At 44.2% G+C, this 27,463-nt stretch overlaps 1 protein-coding gene across 2 annotated transcripts in view; it reads right to left on the bottom strand.

Moving 5' to 3' along the window:
• Window positions 1-27,463, bottom strand: part of DOCK1 (dedicator of cytokinesis 1) — a 277,666-nt gene that overhangs the window by 212,735 nt on the left and 37,468 nt on the right. Inside the window, exons 7-22 of one of the 2 annotated variants that reach the window (XM_077182775.1) lie at window positions 25,873-26,008; window positions 24,936-25,093; window positions 24,179-24,260; window positions 23,369-23,504; window positions 22,983-23,055; window positions 21,096-21,175; window positions 18,791-18,916; window positions 17,533-17,657; window positions 17,148-17,246; window positions 16,074-16,146; window positions 14,282-14,385; window positions 13,682-13,865; window positions 8,078-8,175; window positions 4,195-4,284; window positions 3,754-3,854; window positions 1,693-1,827 (exon numbers count right to left, since the gene is read on the bottom strand). In XM_077182775.1, the coding sequence (XP_077038890.1) occupies window positions 1,693-1,827; window positions 3,754-3,854; window positions 4,195-4,284; window positions 8,078-8,175; window positions 13,682-13,865; window positions 14,282-14,385; window positions 16,074-16,146; window positions 17,148-17,246; window positions 17,533-17,657; window positions 18,791-18,916; window positions 21,096-21,175; window positions 22,983-23,055; window positions 23,369-23,504; window positions 24,179-24,260; window positions 24,936-25,093; window positions 25,873-26,008 (1,800 nt within the window). Of the gene's footprint in view, window positions 1-1,692; window positions 1,828-3,753; window positions 3,855-4,194; window positions 4,285-8,077; window positions 8,176-13,681; window positions 13,866-14,281; window positions 14,386-16,073; window positions 16,147-17,147; window positions 17,247-17,532; window positions 17,658-18,790; window positions 18,917-21,095; window positions 21,239-22,982; window positions 23,056-23,368; window positions 23,505-24,178; window positions 24,261-24,935; window positions 25,094-25,872; window positions 26,009-27,463 lie in introns of both variants that reach the window. The other variant, XM_054637087.2, reaches the window with a different exon arrangement.

Genomic DNA, 27,463 nt, shown 5'->3' on the forward strand with positions numbered 1-27,463 from the left:
CCCTCCCAGCCAGGAATTCCTTCCCAATATCCCACCTAAAGCTACATCATGATGGATCACACATTGCAGCTGGAAATGGGCTTTTCTTGGGATAAACATGGAGCTCAGGATGTTCCTGCTGCTTTACTCTGAAGTTAATGTGTATCATCTTTAATGCTGTGCTCATAAACCTTGGGAAGTCCCAAATATGAAAAAATTGATTTTAACCTGGACACAGAGGAAATAAATACTGCAGAAAAAAAAAAAGCCCCAAACCACTAAATTGTGTTATTTTGCTGTGCACACTTCTATTCCCCTTTTAGGCTTAAACTGGGGATTATGCAGGATAAAAAACTTGTTAAGTCCCCATTTCCATAATGGATTTTAGTGTCCCCCTGAAGAGATTAAGAGAGGTGAAACTTATACCAACAGAAAGAGTAACTGAACCTGACAGCCCAATAAATCAAAGTGCTCCAGACAAAAAACACTGCCTTTCAAAAGGGAAGTTATAATAAAAATAAACAAGTCAGTCACAAATGTGTTCCTACTGTCAGTTAATAACATCTATTTATTTAATATACCTGATAAAGCACAAAATCCCTGCAGCTGTGAGAAATCAAGGTTTACAGCAGGTTGGTGCTTCCAGCACTGCCTGGAGGATTTTAAGGCTGTAGTAAATGCACCACAAGCACTGGGATCACTACTGAGGAAATCAGAGATCTTTCTAAAGGTCACTTGCAATATTTTGCCTTTATCAACCTTTGCTGTAGTGAACAAACAGATGTGTCACCATGCTTTAAGTGGATGAACTTCCATGTATTTATCCAGAACTCAACTGCTAAAATGCTCCATCCATCCATGGGGCCCACCAGGCTCTCCCTGAAGTTAAAAACATGCCATATTTTGGAATAAAAGCTTCAGCTTGCTGCTTGTGATTCCTCAGTGGAGCAGCAGCAATCCTGCATTTTAATCACTCCAAATCACACCCCCCAGGCAGGGCTTCAGTCCTGCAGCAGAACAAATCACAGGCTCTTTCTGCATTCAGTAATTTTGCTGATTAATCCCTTGGCATGGAGGGTTGTGTCTCTCACTGAAGGGCTGTGAATTTGTGCTTCCCACAAGGAAATCCCACAGCCTGTCCTGGAGGGTCAGATTGTCTGTAAATCCAATCTGCAGCCAGAGGGAATTTTATTTTTTTCAGTTTTCAAGTGATTTGTAGGCCCTGCTACAGCCTCAGTGGCATCCAGTATTTTATGAATCTCACAGCAAGGCTCCTACAGAAATAAATTCCAAGCCCTAAATTAGAGGAAAGGGTGGTGGAGATGGTAACTGAAGAGCTCTACATAAATCCCTTGCAATAAGGTTGCAACAAGCAGTAAAAGGACTCAATCTAAGTGAAGATCCCATCAGCTTGGTTTATAACTTCTGTAAAATCTTGTGTATAAAACACAATACAGTAACAGGAGTTTCCCCAAACAGTGCCAAGCTCTAATTGTCCAGAGACCAAAATTATGATGATTTTAGCAATTCCCTGCTACTGAAAATACAGATCTCTGCTAAAGAGGGAAAACCCTTCTCCTGAAATAACTTCTCACAGCTTCAAGCATTTCTAAAATAGTGCAGTACTAAGCAGTTTTAACTGCTGGACTGTAAAATGTTGGCAGTTTTGGGGCACTGTTGGCAGTGGGAGGCTGAAGCAGTGCCTGTACTCACTGGTTGAACAATATCCTGGAGCGGACGATGAACTTGAAGATGTATTCCAGGGCTTTCATGGCTTTGAAGAGTTGATCAGTGATCCCACACTTCTCAGCATTGTCCACGTAGGTTTTTAAAACCTTGGTCAGTTTTCTGTTTAAATACAAAAAAAAAAAAAAACCCCACATAAAAGTTACAAGTACTGCCACAGAATTTCCATTTTGAAATGTTTAATGAAAAATGATGTGCCCACGGAGCTACAAAGTTAATTCTTCAACTAATAAACTCATTGTGGTTTTGTTTTGCTGATAAGTAGCTGGAATTTATTCTTGAGCAAAAAAAGAAAAACCACAGACCATAACTTCATTTAACACACAAGCAATACAGCAAATCTCAGTAAGGCTGATTTTCTGCTGGATGTTCAGATTTAGGCTCTGAGAAAGATGCACCCACTAATAATAATAATCAATAATTATAAATAAGAATAAAAAATTATAAATTAGTAAAAATAATGAAAAATAATTAAATATAAGCATGCTGTTAGAATTAGCACAAAGTATGAGTTCCTTCATTCAGCAAGGCTTCCCCTTTAGAAAGCTTTCCCATGGATTTTGGGCTGAAATTTGTAAAATTTATTTCTCAAAGTACACACCACCAGCTGGAAATTCTCTTCTTCCCCATTTTAAAGCCTATCAACCTCGAAAGTGAAACAATTTTCAAAATAATCCCATTTCAGCTCCCTCCCTTGCAATGAATATAAATCAGGGCTTTAATGCAACCACAAGCAATTCCATTTTAAATCATCCCAGCTCCAGTGCATGATCCAACATCCCCTCTCCAAGTAAACAAGCTCCACACATTATTCCCCACTCACAGAAAACAACACAGAGATCCTGCTGCCTGGGGATTTGTTGGAGCAGCAGCAAACTGCCTGAGAATTTCAAGTAAGCACTTAAATACTGCCAAGGCCACCTCTCTTTACTCCAGGGCTGAGGGTTGGGCTGGGTGATCCTGGAGCTCTTTTCCACGCTGGATGTTCCATGAATAAAAGGCAGGGAGAGGGCAGGGATCTGTCACATCCATGGGGACACCTCGAGCCAGAACTCAGCTCCTCCCTGCACATCAGGAAGGGAAGGATGCTCTCCATGCCATAAGAGAACCACCCTCAGCTCTTCCTGAGAAGTGCAGGTGATGCAGGATGCTCCACATGAGTGACCAAAATATCAGCCTTGAGACTGAAGGTTCAAATCTTCTTTGGGATTAAAGAAGGCTCAGGGCAAGGCTCTTCCCCCAGAGGTGCTGGCACTGCCCAGGCTCCCCAGGGAATGGGCACAGCCCTGAGGCTGCCAGAGCTCCAGGAGGGTTTGGACAACATTCCCAGGGATGCCCAGGGTGGGATATTGGGGTCTCTGTGCCAGGAGCTGGACTGATGATCCCTGTGGGACCTTCCAGCTCAGGCTATTCGAGGATTTTATGATTCTTCACAATTTTAAATCAACATTTTCAGGTCCCTTAACAGAGACTCTGCACCAGCAAAGGGCAGCCCAGGTGTCCTGGTTCGGGTTTGCTTTCCCCCCAGCACTGCAAAGATATCCATCAGATATTTTTTCCTCCAGCCTAATGCAGCAGCAAAGATTCCAACTGTCAAAATCTACTTAAGACAACAAAAATAATGGGCCTTTTTTTGTGCCATTCACTGCCTCTTCCCCACACTGACAGTAATGTGGATAACTGGGGTACAGTGTCATTTAATGCACAAAAAAGTATTTGAAGCATCTTAAATGGACATTTCCTTCCAATATGAGTGAGAATTGCTCCTGTTTTCCTAACACAACAACTCCTGAAATTGTCAAATCATCCCCTTCTTCATTTCAGCACTATCAGAACTTCTCCTTGCACAGGACTGAAATTTGTACCAATTTATTTCAAGAAAGAAACAAAGACTACCCCCAGTCTTCTTCCAGACCCTCCCAAGCTCATGGGCACATTCCTAAATAAGCTACATAAACAAGCAATTAAATAACATGACCTGGAAAAATTCTCCAAGTCACATTAGGAAAACTAAAATTTCCAACTCACGTGTAGGCCAAGGTAGCACTGAAATGCTTCTTGATGTAGGTCTCCAAGACAGGGTTGAAATGTTGAAATTTTCTGTCAGCAATCAATCCAATGATAAATACCTGAAAAAACAGCATAATTAGTGTGTTAGTCTCCAAAAAGTCTTTAATTTTTGTCCATTCCCCTTTCTTCTCAGAGAAGAGACATTATTGACATTAAAAGCTCTGTTCTTGTCCTAAATTGTGCTGGTAATCCATTAAAATGACCTGATGTGAGTGCTTCCTTATTTCCTGGGAGGATGACATGATAGAATCCAACTCCCTCTGGATCTGAACCTTGAAATATAATTTTTAAATTAAATAATAACTCTTAGCTCAGATCTTTTTCATTAATAAACTAAAATAAATTTCATTAATTCCCCATTATTGGGTACATTTCAGACCCTCCCCAGTGCAGACTCACCAAAGCATCAAACACCAAAGTGTCAAAGGTCTCACTCTCTGAGTTCTCCATCATGATGTTAAAAAGGGCATCCAGTGTATCTTGAAGAAACTGCCAAGAAACAACACAGCTCTCATCATGATTTCAAAGGAAAATTAAGTTCAGATTCCACACAGGTTTCTACAGATATTTTTGCTAAAGTAAAGGCATTTTAAAAGTTAGCAAAAAAAAAAACAAAAAGGAAAACCCAACGCTTTTTTTTTTCAGCAGATGATTTTTAGTGAAGTTGATTATCTGTACACAGGTTATCAGTCCAACAGAAAAAATGAAGTCAGAAGTCACACTTGGCACACCTGGACAAGACTTGACTCTGTGACAATGCTCCAACAACATCAATTTCCAAACTGCAGATCCACCACACGGTCACCAGGCCCATGCATTGCTGAGAATTTGGGAGTTTCAGAGCACAAACCACACAAGCAACTGAGTCTCATGCCAGGGAATGGGAGCTGAGCCATGGGAGGACTCAGAGCATCCCTGCCCGGGGCTGCACCACAGCCCCAAATCCCAGTGGGATCCCTCATGCAGGCATGGGAACAGAGCCCCCCACTGCTGCCCCAGCCCCACACCTGCCTAGCAAGGTCCTCACTCCCCCTGCCTGGGCACCCCAGCTCTGCAGCACCACAGGAAAAGCAGATTAGTGCCAGGGGCTTTCAGTAAAGCTCAAGGACAAAAGGTCCCTAATTCCAGGAGTCCTTCCCAGATCCATGCAGTGCCAGAGATACTCATCAGTTCTGCTGGGATGGGCTTGTGCCTGAGCAGCTCCTTCCTCCAGCTGGCACAGACACACAGGGGCTCCTCCAGGCCAGGCTGCAGCACAGCTCAGGTGGGGTTGAGAAAGAAGGGGTTAAATGTGGGTGGTTCCAGCACATCTGTCTCAAATCCTCCCAGGACGGTTTGGGTTGGAAGGGATCTTAAATCCCATCCAGAGCCACCCCCTGGGACACCTTCCACTGTCCCAGGTGCTCCCAGCCCTGTCCAGCCTGGCCAGGGATCCAGGGGCAGCCACAGCTGCTCTGGGCACCCTGTGCCAGGGCCTGCCCACCCTCACAGGGAAATAAGATTTAAAAAAAAGGCTTTGCCTTGTAGATGTGTGGTATTTGCAGGGGTTCCCAGGAGGAGGTCAGAGTGAATCTGACTCCATGTTCTTAGAAGGTTAATTTATTATTATATGTACTTATAATATATTAAAGAATGCTATACTAAAACTATACTAAAGAATAGAGAAAGGATACAGACAGAAGGCTTAACAAGAATGAATAATAAAAACTCGTGACTGCTCAGTCTGACACAGTCTGGCTGTGATTGGTCATTAAGTAAAAACAATTAACATGGAACCAATCAAACATGCACCTGTTGGTAAACAATGTCCAGCCACATTCCAAAGTAGAAAAACAGGGAGAAGCAATAAGATAATATTGTTTTTTCTCTGAGGCTTCTCATCTTCCCAGGAGAAGAATCCTGGCAAAGGGATTTTTCAGAAAATACGACAGTGACATAGATGAGGCAGAGGGAAGAACATCTCAAAAAGCAGAAGGGAATCAATCCTGGGGTTCCAGCTACAAGAAGCATTCCACACCCTGTGACAGGGATGGAAAATGAGCCTGACTCCCACCTTCCTCCTTTAAAAATGTTTCCTTTAAAAATGTTCAATGAGTCTCCTGGATCAAGCCTGATTCACCTGATCTCCTAAACCTCCAGCCAAATGTCAGGAGTTAACCCCATGCACAGCTGAATGTCAAACTCCTTAAACCAACTGAGCACAGAGTCACAGTTCGTGCTGCTGAGGATGAAAAAACAGAAAAGCCCAAATTCTTGCAGCTGATCTTAGCCCAGTTCTGGGAAAAAGCCAGCTCATAATTTCACCACGGGGGCAAAAGGAAAACATCACCTTCTCACAGCCTTACTCATCCCATTAAAGAAGATGTGCAAATAAAGCACATTAAAGGCTGGACTTGATGTTCTAAAGGTTGAACTCTGTGATCTCAGAGGTCTTTTCCAACCTAAATGGTTCTGTAATTCTAAATGATTCTGTGGCTGCTGCCAGCTGGCAGGGAGGGAAGTGCAAAGCACAGTTTGGAGCCTTGACAGGAGAAGTTTCTCTCCTGTTCTGAAGAGAAGTTGCACTCCTGGGTCCCACACACTGAGTCCCCTGGAAGCCAAAGGATGGTTGGGAGGCTGATCAAGCCTTGATTTCACATTCAGGCACCTCAGCCTGACTTTCATGAGCAGAGTTGAAGCCTGAAATCTGTTCACCAGCACTTGGTGTAGCAGCAGGAGGAGCACAGCAGAGATGCTGCTGCTGAGTGAAGGGGCAGGACATTTCTCAGGTGGCATGAATAATTCCTACACTATTAGTTTACATTCTCATACTGCACAGACTCTGCACAAATGGAGCCACAGCCTCTGGGGAAGGGAGATAACATTTACAGCTTCCACACACTCTGGAACAGGCACAGAATGGGGAGCTGGGCTCATCTCCACTCAAATAAATGAACACCAGTAGGCCCAGGCCTTTTACTGGGAGTTTTAAAAACAGGCAATTCTTAACAGAAAATAGGAATGTTTTTTATCACATCAATACTTTTTCTAAATATTGGGTATTCTACCCAGGCTGCACTGGGTATTGTAGTTAAAAACATGAAGGGCAAAGAGAGCTGGAGGAACAGAAAGGAACAGTGACAAACCAGGTCTGCAATGGAGCAGCCCCACAAAGATGGAACACTGTGCAACAGTTGGAGAATGTTGGCACTGGCCCTCTAAAAAAAGGATAAAAATGGTGGTGGAAGCAATATTAAATACTCCCTCTTCTGCCCCCTGCATGACTCCAGTCGTGCTCAGACCCTTGGGAGCAGGAGAAGGGAATCTCACAGGGTGCTGAGAGTGTGCCAGGTGCAGGACTCGCTCCAGAACTGCTTTTACTCCAGCCCCACTTGGGGTGCATCCCGAGGAGACCCCTGATCCCCACCCAGCAGGGACACTGGGATGGCACACTGGGAGAGGAGGGGGAACCCAAGGGGCAGAGCCATGGCAGTGCTCAGCAGGAGCCACGGGCATCATTCTGCTCTCAAACCACCCAGGACAAAACCACAGCAAGCAGAACCTTCCTAAAACACAAACCTGTGGGACCCCACCTTCCCCACCCTCCAAGGAGGACAAAATCAGCATTCCCAGGTGCTTGAAGTTACTTCAAGCTGAGGCTTCATTATGCTTCTGTTAAACAACTAAAAATCCCCTGAAGTAGGGAAACAACTCTCCAGGGTCACCTGTCCCCAAGAACATCTTTTGACACTCTTTTAGATTTGATTTATTACAACACCTTCAATAAAGTCCCAGCCTCCTCTTTTGCACAGCTAAACCTGTCTTTATGTAGCTCTCTGCAATCACTCAGTGGCCTTGGCAAATGTAAATAACTTGGCTCAGTTAAATGTTTCCTGAAGTATTTTTTAAAAGAAAACAACAGCAGCACACACTGGGATTGCATTCCACATTCATAGATCAAAAATACATTTAACATCACCACGTAAGACTTCCAAGATGGTCTAATTCTTGCAAAGAGAAACACCTTTTCTTCATGGATCTGTATATAAAAATCCACCAAAGTGCTAGGAAAAAAAACAACCTCATTTTCAGAAACGTGCATTTGATGTGTGTTTTATCAGTTCTCAAACATCTGAAATGTTCCTGGAGGGCAGGGAGAGGAGCATCAGCACCCTGAAGTTTGAGGTTCCTGGTTGCAATTTAATGTGCAAATGAGTGCAGTGAGGTTGAGGGGGAAAGTGTGGGGAGCCAAAAAAAACGACACATCAAAATCTGGGATTTTTTACAGATATTAACTCATTACCTTGACCACTTCACCACCATCAACTTTCATCAGCTGCTTCAAGTTCTGGTGCAACAGGCTCGTGTTGGATCTCCACTTCAGCAGTCCTAAGAGATCAACTAGGAATAAAAAAACCCAACAATTATCTCCTGCAGGCTCTTTCCCTTTCCTTACTCTCCATCACCATATGCAGGACAAAGTTTCATTTCCTCACTTCAGCCTTTTTTCCCTGGACAACAAGGTATTTCTGGTACCCTCTGACACTGCAGAAAGCTGGGACAATCCCTCTGCCCTGACAGAACTCTGAAAGGCTTTCAGAAAAGCTGCCAGCTTTTGAAATATCAGCAGGAAAATCTAGGCCAAGGAAGCCTGGTCCCTGGGTTTTTCGTTTGCTGCACACAACAGTTGTGTCTTTAGAAAAAAATGCCACAATGAAATTAGTCAGCCACCAACACAGTGTATCCACAGGGCAGTGACTCTCCCAGCTTCTCTGCTCTCCCTGCATCAACTGCAAAGAAAATAAAGCACAATGAAGCACAAAGAGCTGCAAACTAACTGAGAGTGGGGGAAAGCTGGGTGATGAATATCTGCCAGTGCCCACACTGCTAGGCTGCCCTCTGAGGGCACAGCCCAGATGATGCCACTGGTCCATCCCCAGATCCTGCAGCCTGAAGCTGGTGGCACTTCAGCAATCCCTGATCAAGAAGGAAATACAGGAGGCCAACTCTGTCCATGTGTCATTTTAAAGCTTCCTTTAGGGAAAACTCCTGGGGAGGAGCTCCCAGTGGGGTCCCCCTGCAGAGCAGCAGCTCCAGGGCAAACACCAAACCCCAGCCCTGGAACCCACAGAGCCCAAACCCAACACTGGAACCCACAGAGCCCAAACCCCAACACTGGAACCCACAGAGCCCAAACCCCAGCCCTGGAACCCACAGAGCCCAAACCCCAGCTCTGGAACCCACAGAGCCCAAACCCAACACTGGAACCCACAGAGCCCAAACCCCAACACTGGAACCCACAGAGCCCAAACCCCAGCCCTGGAACCCGCAGAGCCCAAACCCAACACTGCCCACAGAGCCCAAACCCAACACTGCCCACAGAGCCCAAACCCAACACTGCCCACAGAGCCCAAATCCAACACTGCCCACAGAGCCCAAACTCCAGCTCTGGAACCCACAGAGCCCAAACCCCAGCCCTGGAACCCACAGAGCCCAAACCCCAGCCCTGGAACCCACAGAGCCCAAACCCCAGCCCTGGAACCCACAGAGCCCAAACCCAGCCCTGGAACCCACAGAGCCCAAACCCCAGCCCTGGAACCCACAGAGCCCAAACCCAACACTGGAACCCACAGAGCCCAACCCAACACTGCCCGCAGAGCCCAAACCCCAGCTCTGGAACCCAGAGCCCAAACCCAACACTGGAACCCACAGAGCCCAAACCCCACACTCCTCCCTCCTTTGCCAAAGCAGCCTCAGGGGAAGGTTCTTCCCCATGAAAAGTCAGTTTTCAGCACAAAACAGAACTGCCAGCAACTCCTGTTCAGGAGAAGCCTTCAACAACAAAGTGAATGAAATTATCTCAAAGGTCTTCTCCAACTTCAATGATTTTATGGATAATTCAAAGACTCACTACCTTCAGTTTAGCCCCTGGCCCACCCCCCCATATAATTCATACTGTGTGAATTCTGCCCAAAATCACACAAAACAGGCACTTCCTCCCTACAAATACCCCCTCACCTCTTTGCTATTCAGGCTTTCAAAGCAACCAACACAACATTTAGCAAGGCCTGAATCTGCAGAGTTTATTGTGGAAATTATCTGCAGAGACTGAAAGCAGCTGCTATGCTTTTCTCAAAAACCTTTCATTTTAAGTAATAAATGAAATTACTTCTAGTGGAAAGCACTACAGTACTCCTTGGAAAGAGTCCCCTCTGAGCAGCACTCAAACCAAGCCTTCTCATCATCTCTTTGTGAGGAGAAATCAAGAGAGTTTTACTACATTAAAGCTTTAAAAGACTCGAATCCAAGTCCTCCATTCCTTTTAATGCATCCTACAAGAAGTCTATAGCCTGAACCCAAAGTCTTAGAAACTCAGTATTAACCAAAAAAAAAAAAAAATTGCTTCTGGAAGCAAAGCAGAGATGCCTCCATGAGTTACCCAAAGTGTTTCATGGATATATTTATATCAGCTTTCCACCCCTGAATTTGGCTGCAGTCTGACTTCTAACAAGGCATCAGCCTGACAGAAGAAATGATGTGAACAAAAGCCAGCCCACAGACAGGCTCTGAACAGCATCATGGATTGCCCCAAGAAAACAAACCCACGTGGACTGCAGCGTGATGGCAGAGCAAATGCTAAATGAATATACATTTGTGAGCACAAAATGTCAGTGCAGGCCAGCTGAAAGGGAAAAATAACTCACAGGCTATGGAAAAATGGGCACTGGCTGGTAATGCAAGCATTAATTAACCCCAGCAGTCAGGCACTAATCCCACTCTTTGCACAGGGCTGTGTGGAAAATAATGCAGTAAAAAGATGTAAAACAGTATTTTAGCCTACAGGAAACAGGAATGATGGAGTAAGCCTAGGTCAAGTGAAATCTGAGGTTAGAAAACATCAGGAGGGAGAGAGAATGAGGGTGCCCAGAGAAATTGTGGCTGCCCCTGGATCCCTGGGGTGCCCAAGGCCAGGCTGGAGCAAAGTGCATCAGAGGGAGGTGTCCCTGCCATGGCAGGGGTGGCCCTGGGTGATCATTAAGGTCACTTCCAACCCAAACCAGGCTGGCATTTCCCACTGCAAAAGGTTTAAACAAACACCCAGACTGCAAAGTCCCCAGCAGCAACTTGGCTTCATTAATGTGATTTATTATTCTGTGGACTGCAGATGAAGATTGTTCTTTTCCAGGGTATGTGACAAGTGGAAGGAACCACCCCAAGCTCCTGCTTTCCTTAACCTGGATCTGTGCAAAAGCTTCCCCTATGAAACACCCAAAGTTTTCTCAAAGCCCAGCCACTGAATTCAGTTAAAGAATATTTCCCCTCTAACTAAATTCCCATCTGTTCTTTGAAATTCTCTGCCTTCTTGACTTTAACATTTCATTTTCCAGTCTGTGTGATTTTTTTATTTTAATTCTATGCTTACATCTTCACTTTTTATGCCACTATAGCACTTCAATTCGTCCTATGTGTGTGTTGGGTTTTTTTAAATTATCAACTGTGCTAAGTCAAATTCCTCCCAAGTGCTCTCCAGAATCCTGGTCTCCCCTGGTTCCTGCAAGCCCTGACTCCAGTGGAGGAACAGCCACTCTTATCCAAAGATTTGAGTCCTTCAGGCAGAAGAGAGAACAGAAATTCTTGGAATAAGCTTTTGAGGTGCCCTGGATGCTTCCAAGAGCAAATCCACAGGGAGAGCACAGCCAGCTCTGCCTATTGATAACTGATATTTTCCCAGCAAGCCATTAATGCAATTCCACTTCTGTTCCCATCACCCTGATAATCAAAGGACACCCTGGAAGTCTGGGAAGAGGCTCCAGGAGCATTTACTTCCACAGGCACTGAGGGTTTCTGCCTCTCCTCTTTGTCTGATGTCATCACTCTTCCTCAAAATTAAGTGCAAAATCCAGGAAAAGGCCAGGGAATGTCCTGCTTTAATAAATTCTGCTCAAACCACTAAAAACTGGTCAAGTGTTAAACTAAATAGACACCTCACACCATCACTCTCTCTCAAAGTCTCAGCAGTGACCAAGTTTGTTATTTTGAAGACTTTTCCATGCTAAGGACATCGATTACTGATGGAAAGGCAACATTAAAAACTCACAGTTCATAGAGAACTGAAGGCAAGGAAGTGTTCAAAGAGCTCAGGCACAAAAAAGTCTCTGCACCATCAAACACCACAGAAAAAAGCCAGATGACTTATATCCATACTTTTAGAATTACTAAAAATAAGTTTTAAAGCCAATTCTAAGATAGTTATGGAGGGTAAAGAAAGAACTATTACAGGTAACCAAAAGGAGAAAAATCTCCTTTGGCCCAACATTTTTGTAAGTGAGGAGAATACTGAATTTTTATTTACTTGTTTTTAAGAAAGTTAAAGGAAGAATATTAACCAACCATTTTACAAAGCTTAAAATCAGCTTCAGAAATCACCATCTGAAAATCACTGCCAACTTTTAGATGAAAACTGATACTTGAGGGAGGAATTTAATGATGATTCTCTTTTTTGTTTTGTTTCTTTCCTGCTCAATGAGACATGGTGATCTTGCTTAATAATGTCACAGTACTTTGAAGAGAGAGAAAAGACTTTGGCAACTCCGAGGCAAACTTTCCCAGACAACATAATTAACAGCAGCATTAAATAAAGATCAGGCCTTCAAAGCAAACAATATGTAAATCAAGCACCAAACAATGCTCAGGCTTAATTTTAATAGCAGTTCTGTGAAAGCCACATCAATGTATTGATCACTGGGAAATACTTTTAACTACTAAACTTTTAACTTTTCTGAAGGCTGAAGGGAAAAACAGCAGCGATTTTCCAACAAAAATCAGTTTAATTCCAGCTGTTGGATCCTGCTCTGCAAGCCCCAGCCCCACCGTGCTGCTGCTGAGCTGGGAGCCCATCTTTGCTGGGAAATCCTCCCAGCACATCCCAGTTTTTCAGCTGAACACCCTGCCAGGCTCCAAGGCTGCCAGACTGCAGTGGATGCGATGTGCTCTGCATGTGAAACAGCCGGGATGAGCTGGGAGAGCCGCTGGGAAGCAGCACAGCCAAGGCAGGGCTGGAGTCACCACGGAGCAGGGACATCCCCCCGGGCAGAGGGAACTCTGCATGTGGCAGCGTCCCCACGCAGCTCCCACAGCCCTTCCTGAGTCACAGCAGCTCCCTGCCATGACTCAGTCCCCATGGAATGACCCTCCCACACTCCCCACTCGCTGCTGGAGCCGCCAGGAGAACAAGGGACGGCTCCATGGCAACCAGCACGGAGTCACACGCAGGGCACAGGCTGCAAATGGCAAAGGTTTCCTTGGGTGGCTGCCACCAGCAGCTCCCCACAGCCTTGGGGTGCACTCAGCCAGCTGACAAACAGGACACACGAGGGAATGCAAGGTTGGGAAGGAGCACACGGAGCCAAGGCCACTCCTGGGAAGGTGTGGGGACATGAGGGTGAGCTCCATCCTACCCTAACATCCCTTCTGCACACAGGAGAGAACATCAGAGCTGTCCCCAGCCCTGAGATATGGATATTGCCCCCTGGAATAACAAACCAGCATGTCTGGGAGCAGAGCCCTGATATTACCTACTCTTGAGAGCAGACTCATCCCCTCCCTGAGTGCTGTTTTTCAGAGAAAAGTGAAATGCCACAGAGCCTGTTTCAGTGCATTTCAGGGCAAGAGCCTCAACTATATGGGAAACAACATCCCTGGTTCCACTTCACTTGGATTCTTCTGTTTTTTTCAGAGACATCAACGGCTCTGGAGCAAAACAGAGAAAAGCTTGGATGGCTCACACACTCACCCACACAATGCAACCCAGCAAACAGCCACATGGAATGGGGATGGGGGAGGCAGCAGAGTCAGCACACAGACCCCAAGCCTGCTGTGAGGAGCAGCAGCAGCTCTGGGCACTCACCATTCTGGGTAAGCTTTGTTGAACAGACCAGGGTGGAAATCTGGAAGGAGTCTTTGCTGATGGTGCAGCTCCCAAGGTTCTGCATGCTCTTGCCTGTGGCTGAGTGTCCCTTCTCCTCCAGCTCAATTTTTGTGGATGGCAGACTGAGATAGGTCGAGGCATCCTCCAGCTTCTTGGCCTCTGCCTACAGGGATGTTTGAAACACAGCAGGAGAAAATATCCTGTCAAAATCTCAGTAGCAAGAAAATTTTAATCTTTATACTGGATTTTCTTAGGTTTTGGAGCTATCAAATGCATCTTTAACAACACTAATTTACCACTAATCTGACTACATTAAAGCCAAAATGGCTTAATGGCTTAATTAAAAGGCTACAGAATTCACTTTTCCCAACCCACAAAAAACTCAACAACAAATCCTGCTGAAATTACAACATACTAAAGGTTTAACACTCAATCTCCCATATAAACCAACTGCTCAGGACTTGCTGCTTACTTTGATTTAACAGCAGAGCTCAAAACACATTTTCCAGTGTAATTCTGGAACAGAATTCCCCAGAAGTCAGTCAATGGAGCTTCCCTGCTGGGAAGTCAAAATTCTACCTTGTAAACTATAAGGTCGTGCTCTCCATCCCTCAGAGTTGTCCCATCATATCTCATGAGCTTCACAAATGCCAGAGCAAATATTTTCTCAGATTTGTCTTTGGCTGTTACCAAAAAAAAAAAAAGAAAAAAGAAAAAAAATCACTACATAATTATTTCAGCAGTCAGGACACCTAAATCTCACAAACATAACATGGACAACCTGTCAGTGAGGGACCACAGCAAAGATTCTCATGTAAATTAAGTGTATAAAAAATTGGGGAAGTCTTCTAAATGCAAGACAGAACCAAAAATAAAAAAAAAGGCAAATGAATACATCAACAATAACCAGATGCTTCTTATTTCCATATTCTGTCTGTTCTTTTTGGAAAGCTTTATAAAGGCAAATTTTAAAAACAAAACAGAAATGTGATGCATTGAGAAAGCCCAGGGTTTTAGAAGAATGGCAGTGTTTGGGAGCTGGAATAAAGATTAAACACCAGCACTGAGGATCTCATCAGAGCACAGAGCCCTGAGGACAGACATTTGCAGGGGGAACATTAGAAGCAAAACAAAAACTGGATCCATAAATGCAGATGAAGTGCCTCAGTTTTTTGAAAGCTGACCCATTCTGCAGCCAACAGGAACTAAAAAAATGCATTCAGCTTCTTCTTGGTCAAATCTGTTGGGAAAAGTTTAAAACAACAAAGCAACAGATGAAGGAGAGATCACAAAGGAAGTTGAGAAGTAAAGCCAGAAGGAAAGTGTCATCACCTTGAGACAGCCCAAGGAGCCCGGGAGAAAGCCCTGAAAGGGGCTCTTGTTAATATTTAGGAGTGACCTCTTTTAAATATTTAGGCTGTGGCCAACCTAAATACTTAAGTCATCCTAATAACATTTCTGACTCTAATAATTTGTAGCACACAATCATAATTCTGATAATAATGACACTGAATTTTGGAACATTGTTTTCTTTAAAAAGTATCATTGTCTAGATTATTTTATTAATTTTCCTAATCCCAAAGTCTTCAATTACTGATGCTAAGCCAACTGTAGACTTTCACATTCCCACTTGTTGAACATCTTTACTACTCCCACCTCTAAGATACAAAATATCACAACCCTCTGAGTTATTAATGAAAAGCTTTACTCCATTAGTAGCCTAGTAAAAAATTCCATTTATTCCCTTTGGGGAAAAAAACTGGGCAGGGAAGGAAAAAAATCAAGATAGGTGAGAGTGAGGAAGATGTGAAGAGAAAAAAGAGCTGAGATATGACCAAGTGTCACAAATTTAATCCTGCACTAAAAGCAAAGGCAATAATCAGTTCTGGATTGGGAACACAAGAATGGCATCCCTGCTCCAGGAATGCCCAAGGATGGTGCCTTGGGAAGGCTGCCCTAGAGCAGAGGCTGGACAGAGCTCCAGAATAAAGCAGGGATTTATTCAAAGCATCTCCTCCATGGATCCACCTTGGGCAGCACCAGAGCCCAGCCAGGGCTGCACCCAAGATGAACCAAAATGGCCCCAAAATGCACGGCCGGGCACGGGCTCTGTCCCTGGGATCAGTTCTGCTCCATTTGCATCTTGCAGTTCATTGTCCCATCCCAGCTTTAGCCCCTGCAGTCCCACCCTGCTTGTTTTTCTCTCTCCAGCCCACGGGGTTTGTGCTCTGGGGCTGAGATTTGGATCATTTGTCCTTGGTGCCCAGCTGGAGCAGGAATTGTTTTGTCTCCCTGCTCTGGGCACAGAGCTCAGCATGGGGAAAATAGAAAAGCTGAACCTGAGGGATCAAGCAGAGGCTGAGTTACTCACAGTCCTGGGAGGATCTGTGGCGGAAGGTGAACCTCAGGTGGCTGCGGTTCACGTCCTCGATGGGGATGGCAACCTGGCACCAGGGAGAGAACAAGGAAATGGTCAGGGCAGCACCTTCAGCCTCCCCCAACCCCATCCAGACATCTTCCAGCACTTCCAAATGATCAGTGAGTGACAATCCCAGCAGCACATCCATCCTCTGCAGTCCTTTCTATCTATAGGCACTAATATCTAATTTTCACTCCAAGGCACCTTTGGAGTGAAAATTCCAGAGCAGCTGCAAGGCCCTTGAGAGCACACAGCCCCTGCTCCCACTGCTGCAGAGACTGAATGGATTCCAGAAAGCCACCATCAACCTCCAAATGTGGCAGTGGAAAGGTTATTACCCAGCAAAATGAGCAGGCTTAAAGCACAACCCAAACAGTGATGAGTCCAACACAAGGGGAGAGGAGGAAAGGGAAATGGTCAGGGCAGCACCTTCAGCCTCCCCCAGCCCCATCCAGACATCTTCCAAATGATCAATGAGTGACAATCCCAGCAGCACATCCATCCTCTGCCATTCCAACAGCCCTCTTCTGTCTACAGACACAATAAGGCACCTTTGGAGTGAAAATTCTGGTGTGGGGAGCAGCTGCAAGGCCCTTGTGAGCACAGAGCCCCTGCTCACAGACAGACTGAATGGATTCCAGGTTTGCAATATCCACAAGTGGCAGTGGAAAGGTTATTACTCCAGCAAAATGAGCAGGCTTAGAGCACAACCAGCTCCCCAAACAGTGATGAGTCCAACACTATGGCAAACGTTTTTTAGCCTTAATATCCTGCTCTCCTCTAGGTCAGCTTCATGGAAAGACAGCAAACCATTCCTGAAGAGGTGCTGGAGTTCCCCCACACCAGTCATCCTGAGCAATGGCTGAAATAAAATTCAATATGCAATAAAAGTCAAAGCCTTTCTTGGCTGAGCTATTCCTTGCCCTGCTGAACACAGGCACTGCATTTTCCCACTTTTGTTTCCCACTGGAAGCTGTACTAATGGCACATTAACACCCAGAGAAGTTATTTTAACAGTCTAAATACCTTTACAGTCTCAAACCAGCGAGGCTGCTTTACTTGGTAATAGATCACTGACTTGTACTCTGAGATGGCTTCATCACCAGCACCAGGAAAAATAACACTCTGCAGAAACAAACAGAAGGGGAAGCTTTTATGTCACTTAAACTCCACTTTTTCAGTCAAATAAACAAAAAATAAATCAGTGAAGTAGGTCAAAGTAAGAGACAATGCTCCTCATGAAACTGGTACCAAAATGCATGCATGGATAAGGCAAGATGTATTTAATGATGAGAAAAGTTTGGTTGAAAATAAAACCTGGGACCTTAAGCTGACAAATACAGCTGTTGAAAAGGCTTAACATGATATGTATCAAAATCAAAAAGCCCCCAGACATTAAATACTTTAATACCTCTAATCTCTTGCCATCTTCATCATAAACAGACACTGTGACTTCCACATTCTTTGCTGTGGTTTTACTGCCTTTGTCAAAATCTCCCTGCACCAAGGTGACATAGATGTCATTTCTAACATCTCCTACAAGGGAAAGCAAAGCACAAAATAACCCACAATTCTCACAAGAAACCCAAGGATTTGGGAAACCAAGGACACACAGAAACAATGGCAGAACATTTCAAACACCACATTTGCATTTATTTTATTTTTACACAACTTCTTTCAGTATTCACTTGAAAGGAGAAGTTTCAACACATTTATCCCATACAAAGGTATTTTGCAATTTACAGAATTTAACAGCCTACAAGAGGTCTCTAATTTGTTCCAGCAGGAAGAGGTTTGATGGTTTTGCTGGCCTGGGGGTTGTATTTAGATTTATGGCTAAAAATGCTCCTCAGCTCCACCCCGGTTCAACTGAAATTTTGACAATGAGCTGGGGAAACAAGGGATTTCCAATAATTTTATGAGCCAGCACAGGATGCAAACAAGGTGTTGAGACACTCCCACTTGTAGAAGAGACTGTAAAACATCTGACAGACATCAGCCAGCAGCCACAGAGAGACCTGGAACTGGGATGGCTCTGGAAACATCTCATGGATCCCCCAGAGCCCACCAGTCTGCAAAGGACACTGCAGGTTCTGCTCTTGCTCGTGGCAGTTTTTATTTTGAGAAGCACCACGGTTTTGGGTTGGTTTTCATGGCTTTTGATTTGTTTGTTTTTTTGTAAACACCTGAACTGAACATGCACAGAATACATGTATTTTTAAAAAATGATGTGGCTCTCTTTCAAATGCATTATCCAGGGCTGGTACAAACCCTAAGAGAGCTGCTATCTCTAAATCAAGCCTGTGCCTCAAAAATCTGCTTTGGATTCAGCACAGGAGAGAAGTTTTACATATGCCCTTGCTATGGGGATAATACAAAGTGTGTACTTTGTGTACATTCTTTTTAACTGGGAAAAAAAGAGAGAATTTCCACTCTCACTGGGATTTCCTGTCTTCTTGATGGGGGTGGGAGCTTTATTTATTGATGCTGGCATTACCAAAGTATTTCACATTTATTTTTAATTATTTTTAACTTTTGATGATTTTTTTTAATGCATACCATACCTTAAATTCATCTTTAATTATTTTTTCCTCCAAAACCTCCCATACATACAGAGATTTAAAGCAGGTTAAAATATAACAAAGCAGCATTAATTAAAAGTGCCTTACCAGGCATGATAATCTCAGGAAAGCCCATTTTCCGAGCCACTGCTGTTGACCTGTCCACTAAGTGTGGAAACTCTTTCCTAATCTGATGGATATCTCCTGGAAGAAGTTTCAAAGTCACCCACAGACCTGTTGTGTTAAAAAACACAGTTATGAAACTGCTGGGATTGATTCTTGCTTCCTAAAGATTTCTTTCTAGAACTTGAAAAATATAAAAATGTTAAAATAGTCAGGTAGATTAAGATAACTGATCTTCCTTTAATAAAAAAAATAGAAAATATTTTCAAACTCTCAACAGATCTCATCACTTCACACAAAAATATGAGTACAGCAGGCAGAATTATTTCTGATTATGTTCCATGTTCTTTGTAATGAGATGTTTATCTTCCATGGGGAAAAAAGAGAAAGAGCAAGGATGATTTGCATGGAGAGACCCAAGGACTCCAAGCAAGCAACAGCAGCAGATCCACACCCCAAACTGATTGATCACCATCCCATAAAGCTGTTTTTACTGCTCTGAGCACACAAATCTACAGCATCAGCTCCACACAGCTGATATTTTTCTGCTCAGCAGCAGAAGAAGCCACTAAAAAGCTGCTGCTTGCCAACTAACATCAGGCACATTTGTTACAGGAAAAAGAAAGATGCCAAAGTGGAAAAAAACCATAAAAATAAAAAAGAAACCCAACCCAAAGAAACCTCCACTTGGTGAAGTGGCTGCCAATCAAATTTAAGCACAAAATAATCACAGCAGCAATTTGCAGAAGAAAATCCTAAAATTAAAAGCTATGAAAAACACCCCAAAAATATTCATCCACGAAATAAATTGTGGGTTACCCTGTTAGAGAATTAACTGTACATTCATTTTGTGTACACTTGGCAGCTTGTCTTTTCCATGGTATCTCTGTAAGAGTTTCTGGGCTGATTTGCTGCCAGGGATGGTTCTGACAGCTGCTACTTCACTGAGCTGCAACTGTACCTGCACTGACTGGCTAAGGAACAACTCCTAATCCTTCTTCTGTTTGCTTGGGCAATCTTTTTTAGGGAAATAATCTGGAATGAATCAAAGGCACTGAAACGTTTCCTCCTGTGGGATATACACTGGCCACAGGTGAAAACAAGGAGGGGAAGCAGATAAAACTTTTCCTCATTAGCTAAAGGAGAATTTAAAAATAAGGTTTATGTAAAATTTTGTTTGCTATTAATTAGTGCAAAAATCAGGAGAAAGTGTGTAGTTTTTCTAGGGTTTGACCAGATATGGAGTGATACAGATATTCACAGAGTGTTTGGTGGAAACTCTGTATGAATCAGCATAACTCCACATTAATCCAGAATTCCAGAAAATACTGAAGCCAGCATTGGAATAACTGGGCACAGACACATCATGATCATGGGATCACACACAAAAATAAATCAACCCAGAGCAGTGGCCTGGAGAAGGTACTAGGGAAGGTTCCAGAGGGGTTGCCTGGCTCTGGCTCCCTCCTCACCTCCTGCCAGCTCAGGTCTCCTGGGGAAGGAGCAAAAATGTCCCAAGTGCAGCTGCAGAGAGCAAAAATATAGGAGAGGAAGAGAAGGGAGGGAATATCCCTTCTTTCAGCATGCAGAGGTAAAAATCCACAGCTCAAGGGCACAAGAGGTGAGTCCCTGAGTCATCACCTCCAGCAGAGGATCTGGCATGGGATAGGTGGGGTTGGAAGGGACCCCTGGAGATCATCCAGTCCTGAAAAGGGGAGCAGGTGACACAGAAACATGTTCAGGTGGGATGGGAATGTCTGCACAAAGGGGAACTCCACATCCTCCCTGGGCAGCTGTTCCAGAGCTCTGCCACCCTCCATGGGAAGAAGTTCTTCCTCATGGTGAGGTGGAACTTGTTGTGGTTTAGTTTATGGCCACTGCTCCTCATCCTGTCATGGGGAATCACTGAAAACAGCCTGGCCCCATCCCCTGACACCCTCTGGATGTATTGATATGGAATAATGAGACTCCCTCAGTCTCCTGTCCCCAGAGGAACCAGGCCCAGCTCCCTCAGTCTCTGCTCATCAGAGATGTTCACACCCTTGATCATCTTGGTGGCCTCCCCCGGACCCTCTCCAGCAGAAACATAAACACATCCAAGAGCTGAACAATGCTACAACATGCAGAGTCCACACTGGGCAGGGGAAAAATTATGGAAAGGGGGAAGAGCAGGCTGAGCCCTGAGGAACGGGGAAAGGAGGAACAAAACCATACAAACAATTTTTGACCCCAAGATCAAAACCACCACGAGACGAAGCAAATCAAGGTGCACAGAAAGAGCAGTACCTACCCTGACCCTTGTGGTTGACTTCTTTAGCAGCAATCACTTTGTTTATAACAGTCTGCAGGAAATCATTCTCCCCTGCCACCCTGGGTGAAAAACGGGATGATATGTTCAGCTGCTTGTGTCGAATGGCGTCATCCAACGCTAGCCTGGAGGATGCACATGACGACCAACACCAGGAGACAAAGGGGCACAGAAAACCAGAAGTCACAGTGACAAGGGAACACAAAAGATCGTATCATAGTTGTGACAAAGAGTATTTATTAGTCAACGCAGGACAGAGGACAGGAAAGGTAACAAGAAAGACAGAGGGAGATCATTAATCAGAAGAACGCTGATCTACCACAGAGAGTCCAGCACACCTGTGAGGGCTCTGCTCCCTCAGGGAGCAGGGGGAGCTCTCCCACATGGGAGTCCCCAGTTACTCAGTGAAAACCCACACAGGCAGTTCTCTTTTCTACAAATACTGAAATATAGATATATTTATAGCAGACTGGCCCTGCAACACCTCCAGGGTCACCTCTGTCATTGCACAGGTGGAGTGCCTGAAGGAAAAGCTCCCATCAATCTCACAGGGAAAAGGAGGAGAAGAGCAGACAACCCAACTCAGTGAACAAATGAGAAGATGGGGACGATAAATAAACAGCAGCATTAGGTGGCACTGAAGTAAATCTTGCCAAGTGCTTTTGACAGCCATTGTGCTAGTGGCCAGTGAATGAATACAAACAAAGATATGAAAACAGAATTCATGTGGTACAACAGAAACAAAGCATGGGATGAGGAGAAAAATGTGCCTCATATACACAGCCCATATCTATGTTGGAAATAACACCACCAGCGTTCACCCTGAATTGGTTTCCACCTTATTCGTGTCCTTTGGGATAGACTTTTTCAGGAGAATGTTCTCATTTATTACAGGGGAAAAAGAAAAATCACATTGTGCATCTTTTTGAAGCTCTGTGTATATGGAACAGAAAAAATGAATCAGTGCTAATGGAGCAGAAAACTGGATGTTCCATTAGCACCCCCTCTGAAAGGTTCATTTTCATTGCATACTTCCACACTGGCTAAAAAATAACTTTGCTGTTGTTTACCACACAATAAACATATCTTTCTCTTCCCCAAACCCCATTTTCCTTGAAAAATGGAATTGCACTTTGATTTTTGTCATTAACCTGTCAGGACCTGCACACTTTGCAGTCCTCTCACCAGCCCTACACCTTCAAACCACAAGGGCTTCCTGAACTGTGCCTATTTCTCAAAACAAAGTTAATTTATGATTTTATTATGTCAAGCTTTTTTAAAAAAATATTATTAAAAGCCCATCTGAATATCCATTAGTGTATTAATCAAGGAATTTAGCTCCCATAACTATGTTTTGCCTTTTGGAACAGATGGAAGTCCAACACATTCCACAATGGGAGAACTAAGCATCCATGTAAATTTATTATTTATTAATTTTTTTTATTTATTTACTTCATGTAAATTTATTTGCCTTATCCCTTCTACCTTTCCTCACTTCATGGAAGTAAAAACTTGGGATTTATGGATGTAACATGATCTCTCTTGATCTCAGGCAGAGCTAAACCAGCAGTGAACTTACTTTAAGCTCTTCACCTCCTATACATTTCCCCCCTGACATCTTGAAACAAAAAGAAAACAAGGCTGGAAAACTGGGAATGGATGTTTGAAACTCCAAAAACCCTAAAGTTTCTGGGGATATCACTGTTGCAGCTAATGGCAAATTATCAGGGAAGATATATTAACAATATTACTGAAGAGAAAATATCCCATGGAAATAAATCAGCTTAAAATATTAGCTTTTTTAAAAAATCAAAGTTCAAATCTTGGGTTTTTGACTCCTGCTTGTTCTTGCACCTGCTCCCTACTTACGGCTGGAAGGGGATGAAGTGCTGCTTGTCCTCATCATCAACCTTCCCGTTAATGATGTCAGTAACATCCATCACTGCAAAGACAAACCAAGGGCACTGAATGAACTCAGCAGCGTGGGAAGAGGGAAAACCCTGGGGAATTGAAGCCACAGTGACTCAGAAGAGGGGGGGGAATTATCAACTGTGGAATTTCAGAGTTGTCTATGGAATAACACGGAGCAAATGAGCTTTGGAATCTCAGCTACACAAACCCTGGTGGGTACAGGATACAGCAACCAGTCTGATGGGATTTGAACAACTCTGAGTTTCTACAGCCCCACAGCAGCTCCACCACCCAATTTCCATGGAAGGACTGAAGAGGAGATGGAGAGAGGACCCCGGAGGTACCTGCCACCCCGAAGGGTCTGCGCAGCCCCGACGTGAGCTTCCTGGTGTTGTTGTCCCGCAGCTCCATCCTGCCCACACGCACGATCTGACACACAAAACTGATCTTCTCCCTCTTCAGGTCCTTGCTGCCCAGGTCCTACCAACAGGAGTGACATCAGGCTGCTTTCTCATAGCTGAATTTCAAGTCCCATTTCAGCAGGCAGAGGCTTTGCTGCTCAGAACTTGCCTTTGCTGTGCAAGCCTCTAACAAAAAGCGCTCTCAGAGCTGAGCAGATTTTGTAACAGTACTTCAACATCTTACTGGAGTTCTGTGCAAATTAATTCCTTAGGAGGTCAAACCATTTCTACTAAGTCAAAAGTTCAAAAATTCACTTTGGTTTTTCCCAGGTGTTGAGAACATTTAGCAGCCACTTAGGAGAAATGTCTCCTGCAAGCCTCCGGCAGCACAGAATCATGGAATGGTTTGGGTTGGAAGGGATCTTCAAAACCATCTTGTTCTCATCCCAGCAACAGGCAGCGACTGTCCCAGGCTGCTCCACTGTCCCTTCCACTGTCCCAGGCTGCTCCAACCTGGCCTTGGACACCTGCAGGGATCCAGGGGCAGCCACAGCTGCTCTGGGCACTTGGTGCCAGGGGCTGCCCACCCGCTGAGGGAAGAATTCCTTCCCAACATCCCACCTAACCCTGCCTTCTGGCAGGAGCAGCCACTCCCCCTTGTCCTAGAGCCCCTCCCCAGCTCTGCTTGCCCCTGCAGAGGTGCCCCAGGCTGGTCCCACCCAGCTCACCCAGCCCTGGGCAGGGCACACTCACGGTGAACACGGCCCGCAGGTTGTGCAGCCTGTCAATGTCCTTGGGGAGGCCACAGCTCGACCACCTCACCAGGTAGTTCTCACTGAAAAGAACAACGTTTTGAAGACTTTTTGTTTAAATCATAGAGCAACAGAACCACAGAATGCTTTGGGCTGGAAGGGATCATGAAGAACATCTCGTTCCACCCCCTGCCATGGCAGGGACACCTTCCACTGTCCCAGAGTGATCCAAGCCCTGTCCAACCTGGCCTTGGGCACTGCCAGGGATTGGGAATTCCCAACCTCTCTGGGAAACTCATGCCAGTGCCTCACTACCCTCCCAGGAAAGGATTTCTTCCTAATATCCCATCTAAATCCACCCTCTTTCAGCTTAAAGCCATTCCTCCATACCCTATCACTGAATGCCCTTTAACTTAAGCAGATAAAATCAACTTCAGAATTCACAGGAGACTTTTCAACCCAATTTCCTTATCCTAAGGAAACAAATATTGAGCAGGGAGCTGGCATTTCCCTTAGTGCACACAATTTTTATAAAGAAAGCAGCTCCTCAGCAACCAAGTGTGGGAATTCTGCAGCTCAGCAAGGGCACAGCCCTTGCAGGTGTGTTCAACTCTGAATTTCCACAAGCACAGCAAGACCCTGAAATGTGTCCCAGGTGAAGGGACCTGCCTCTGCTCTCCACAGAAATCTGACTTTGCTAAGCCCCAGAAGTCCCTCAGTACCATCCCTGAGTGAGCACAGATAAAAATGGCCCTGACCTGATGAATTTGGATTCCAGGGGGTCATACAGAGACATCAGGACTTCAGCATCTTCTCCTATTTTACACACGACGTTTTTTAAATTTACAAATAAAGCAAATGAAGGAGTGGCAGCAAACTTGGCTTGTCTGTTGATATCAATATTCTGCTTCTGAGACTGCAATTGAAGAACAAAATAAAGTTTAACTTAGCCCAACAGACATCTAACTGCTATAAAACTTTCCTAAAACCTTCCAGAAAGAAGAGGAGGTTTCTATTGAGTGCCTGCTCCTGTGATCTTTTTTCTGTTAAGTTTTATGACAGACAGATTTTCTGGATCTGTCTTGAAGTGCTGCACCATAAGGAAAAAGTTAAAATAAAAAAAAAGAAGAGAAAAAGGAAGAAAAGATGTCTTCACTCATTAAGGAAAGAGAAACAAATGGAGAAGAAACAGAGCCTCAAACATACCTGAAAAAAATCCAGCAACACACAATAAAAAGAAACAGAAAAGTTCTTCCTTTTAAAAATAAGGATTTTGAACTGCAAAGATGCTGACAATTCAAGACTGAGAAGGGCTTTAAATTTGCCCCTTTTATTTCAACAACAAGATTTTAGGACTGGCATAAAGAAACCACACAAGAATGAGGATTTTAGTCTTAGTGATTCTCAAATAGAAACTCTGATGACAACCTAACTTACAAACCTCTCACATGCACATCTGATATTAACCTACAAATGCAGCTGATTTATTCACACAGGTCTGAACCATAAATTCTACTAAAGCCTTTAAAGGATGAAAAAAAAAACCCAGCCTAAGACAAAACTTCTTACAAAATTTTTAAGCCTGATAATTCTTCATAAACACATCAAATCCCTCATTACCAATGCTAAAAATAACAGTCATCCAATTAGTTTACAGCCCTGTGTTTCCCAGGGAAAAGTCACAGAGTCTCTCACTTTTTCCTCCTGCAGCCTCTCCTCCACTTGCTTGGAAGCTATTTCATGTGCTCTGAAAAGGCTGATGGTGCTGGTCTGCTCTGGGTCCAAAATGTTGCCATCTTCATCTCTAACCACCAGATCTAAATCCAGAATTCTAAACAAGACAGAAAACATGTTTGTGAATTAACAGTGCTGAAAGGAATGCCTAAAAAGCACCTGCCAAATGTTCAACTTGCACACCTGACACGTGATGGGAAAGAAATTACCTGAGACGTGATAATGCAATTTAACATGTCAGCAACCTGGGGATCCAAGTCACTTATTCCTACAGCACAGGGAGAAGGGATGGAAATGAAACAGCACAACAGCTGGGGAAGCAACTTCTTAAACAAATAAATTTGCCACAGACTTGGTCTCCTCCTCTGATTTATCCAACAGCCTGAACAACCAAGTCCCAGCACACACAGCTCATGTCTCCCACTCCCAATTCATGTTTTACCCACACCCCACAAGATGAGGCACAAGTTGTTTCCTGTTTTAAAGCAGAAGCCAGATCTCTGTCAGCAGGGTGTTAACATCCATAATTACCTTCTGCAGAGAGGAAGCTTTCTGCCACAATCAAATCCAGGCTCAGGAAAAACCTTTCACTTTTCTCCACATTTTCCAGCAGTACCAAGGGTTACAAAACCAGGTCCCTTCCCTAAGACTGCCCTTGTCAATGACCTTACCCCAATAAATGTGTCCCTATTTCCTTTTAACTCCATGGTCAGCTCTCCCAGTGGAGCTGCTCTAACTTTAGAGCTGAAATATGTTTGATCAATGAGCTTAAATCAAATTTTCTGTGTCTGATAAGTCACACAGGGGTTCATGATTTATCTGAAAGTAAATTCCATTTGGGCACAACCTGCAAGGACTTGCAAACAGGAGCTGTGGCACACAGAGATATCTCCATGGACTTGGAGGATTCCTCCTCACCCCTGGAAGTGTTAATCCTTGAGTGGGGTCAACACCCAAGCTCCTCCAATTAACAGCACTGCATTAATTGCAGGGGAGACAAAGATCACTCAAGCTGCAGGGTGGAGGCAGCAGATTTTTAAGCTCTGCTCCGGAGCTGGACCCAGACATCACAAAACTCCCCAGCACCTCCAGAACATCTCACTCCCAGATGAATTTTCTGCTGAGAAAATGGTTTCATCATTGAAAGCAAACAGAAAAGCAGCCAAAGTTGTTTTCTTCCTCCCTACTACTGTTCCCTGGACAGCAGCCACAGCAGGAGAAACACCCACAGAGCACTGGAACTGTCAGAGCCCTTCCATGGGAGAAGCTGCCTGGGCCAGGGGAAAAGCTCAGAAATTCAGGCAAAGTCTCATAACCCAGACTACAACACACCAATGTTTGCACAGGCTGTCAAAGGAGTCGAAGCAAACCCTCCTTTGATTCAATTCCTTTGTTTTAGCCTTTAACTTGCAAATGATGCTTGGGAAAAAAAAAAAAAATCTGATTTTTTTCCCTAAGTGTCCCAGTTACAGATATTTGCAGTTGAAAAAAAAAAAAAAGGCATTTTCACAACAAAATTACCTGACCCAATTTCAGAAAGGTATTAAAAATA

The sequence above is a fragment of the Agelaius phoeniceus genome, chromosome 9, assembly GCF_051311805.1.
Source record: "Agelaius phoeniceus isolate bAgePho1 chromosome 9, bAgePho1.hap1, whole genome shotgun sequence".
Classification (NCBI taxonomy): Eukaryota; Metazoa; Chordata; class Aves; order Passeriformes; family Icteridae; genus Agelaius; species Agelaius phoeniceus.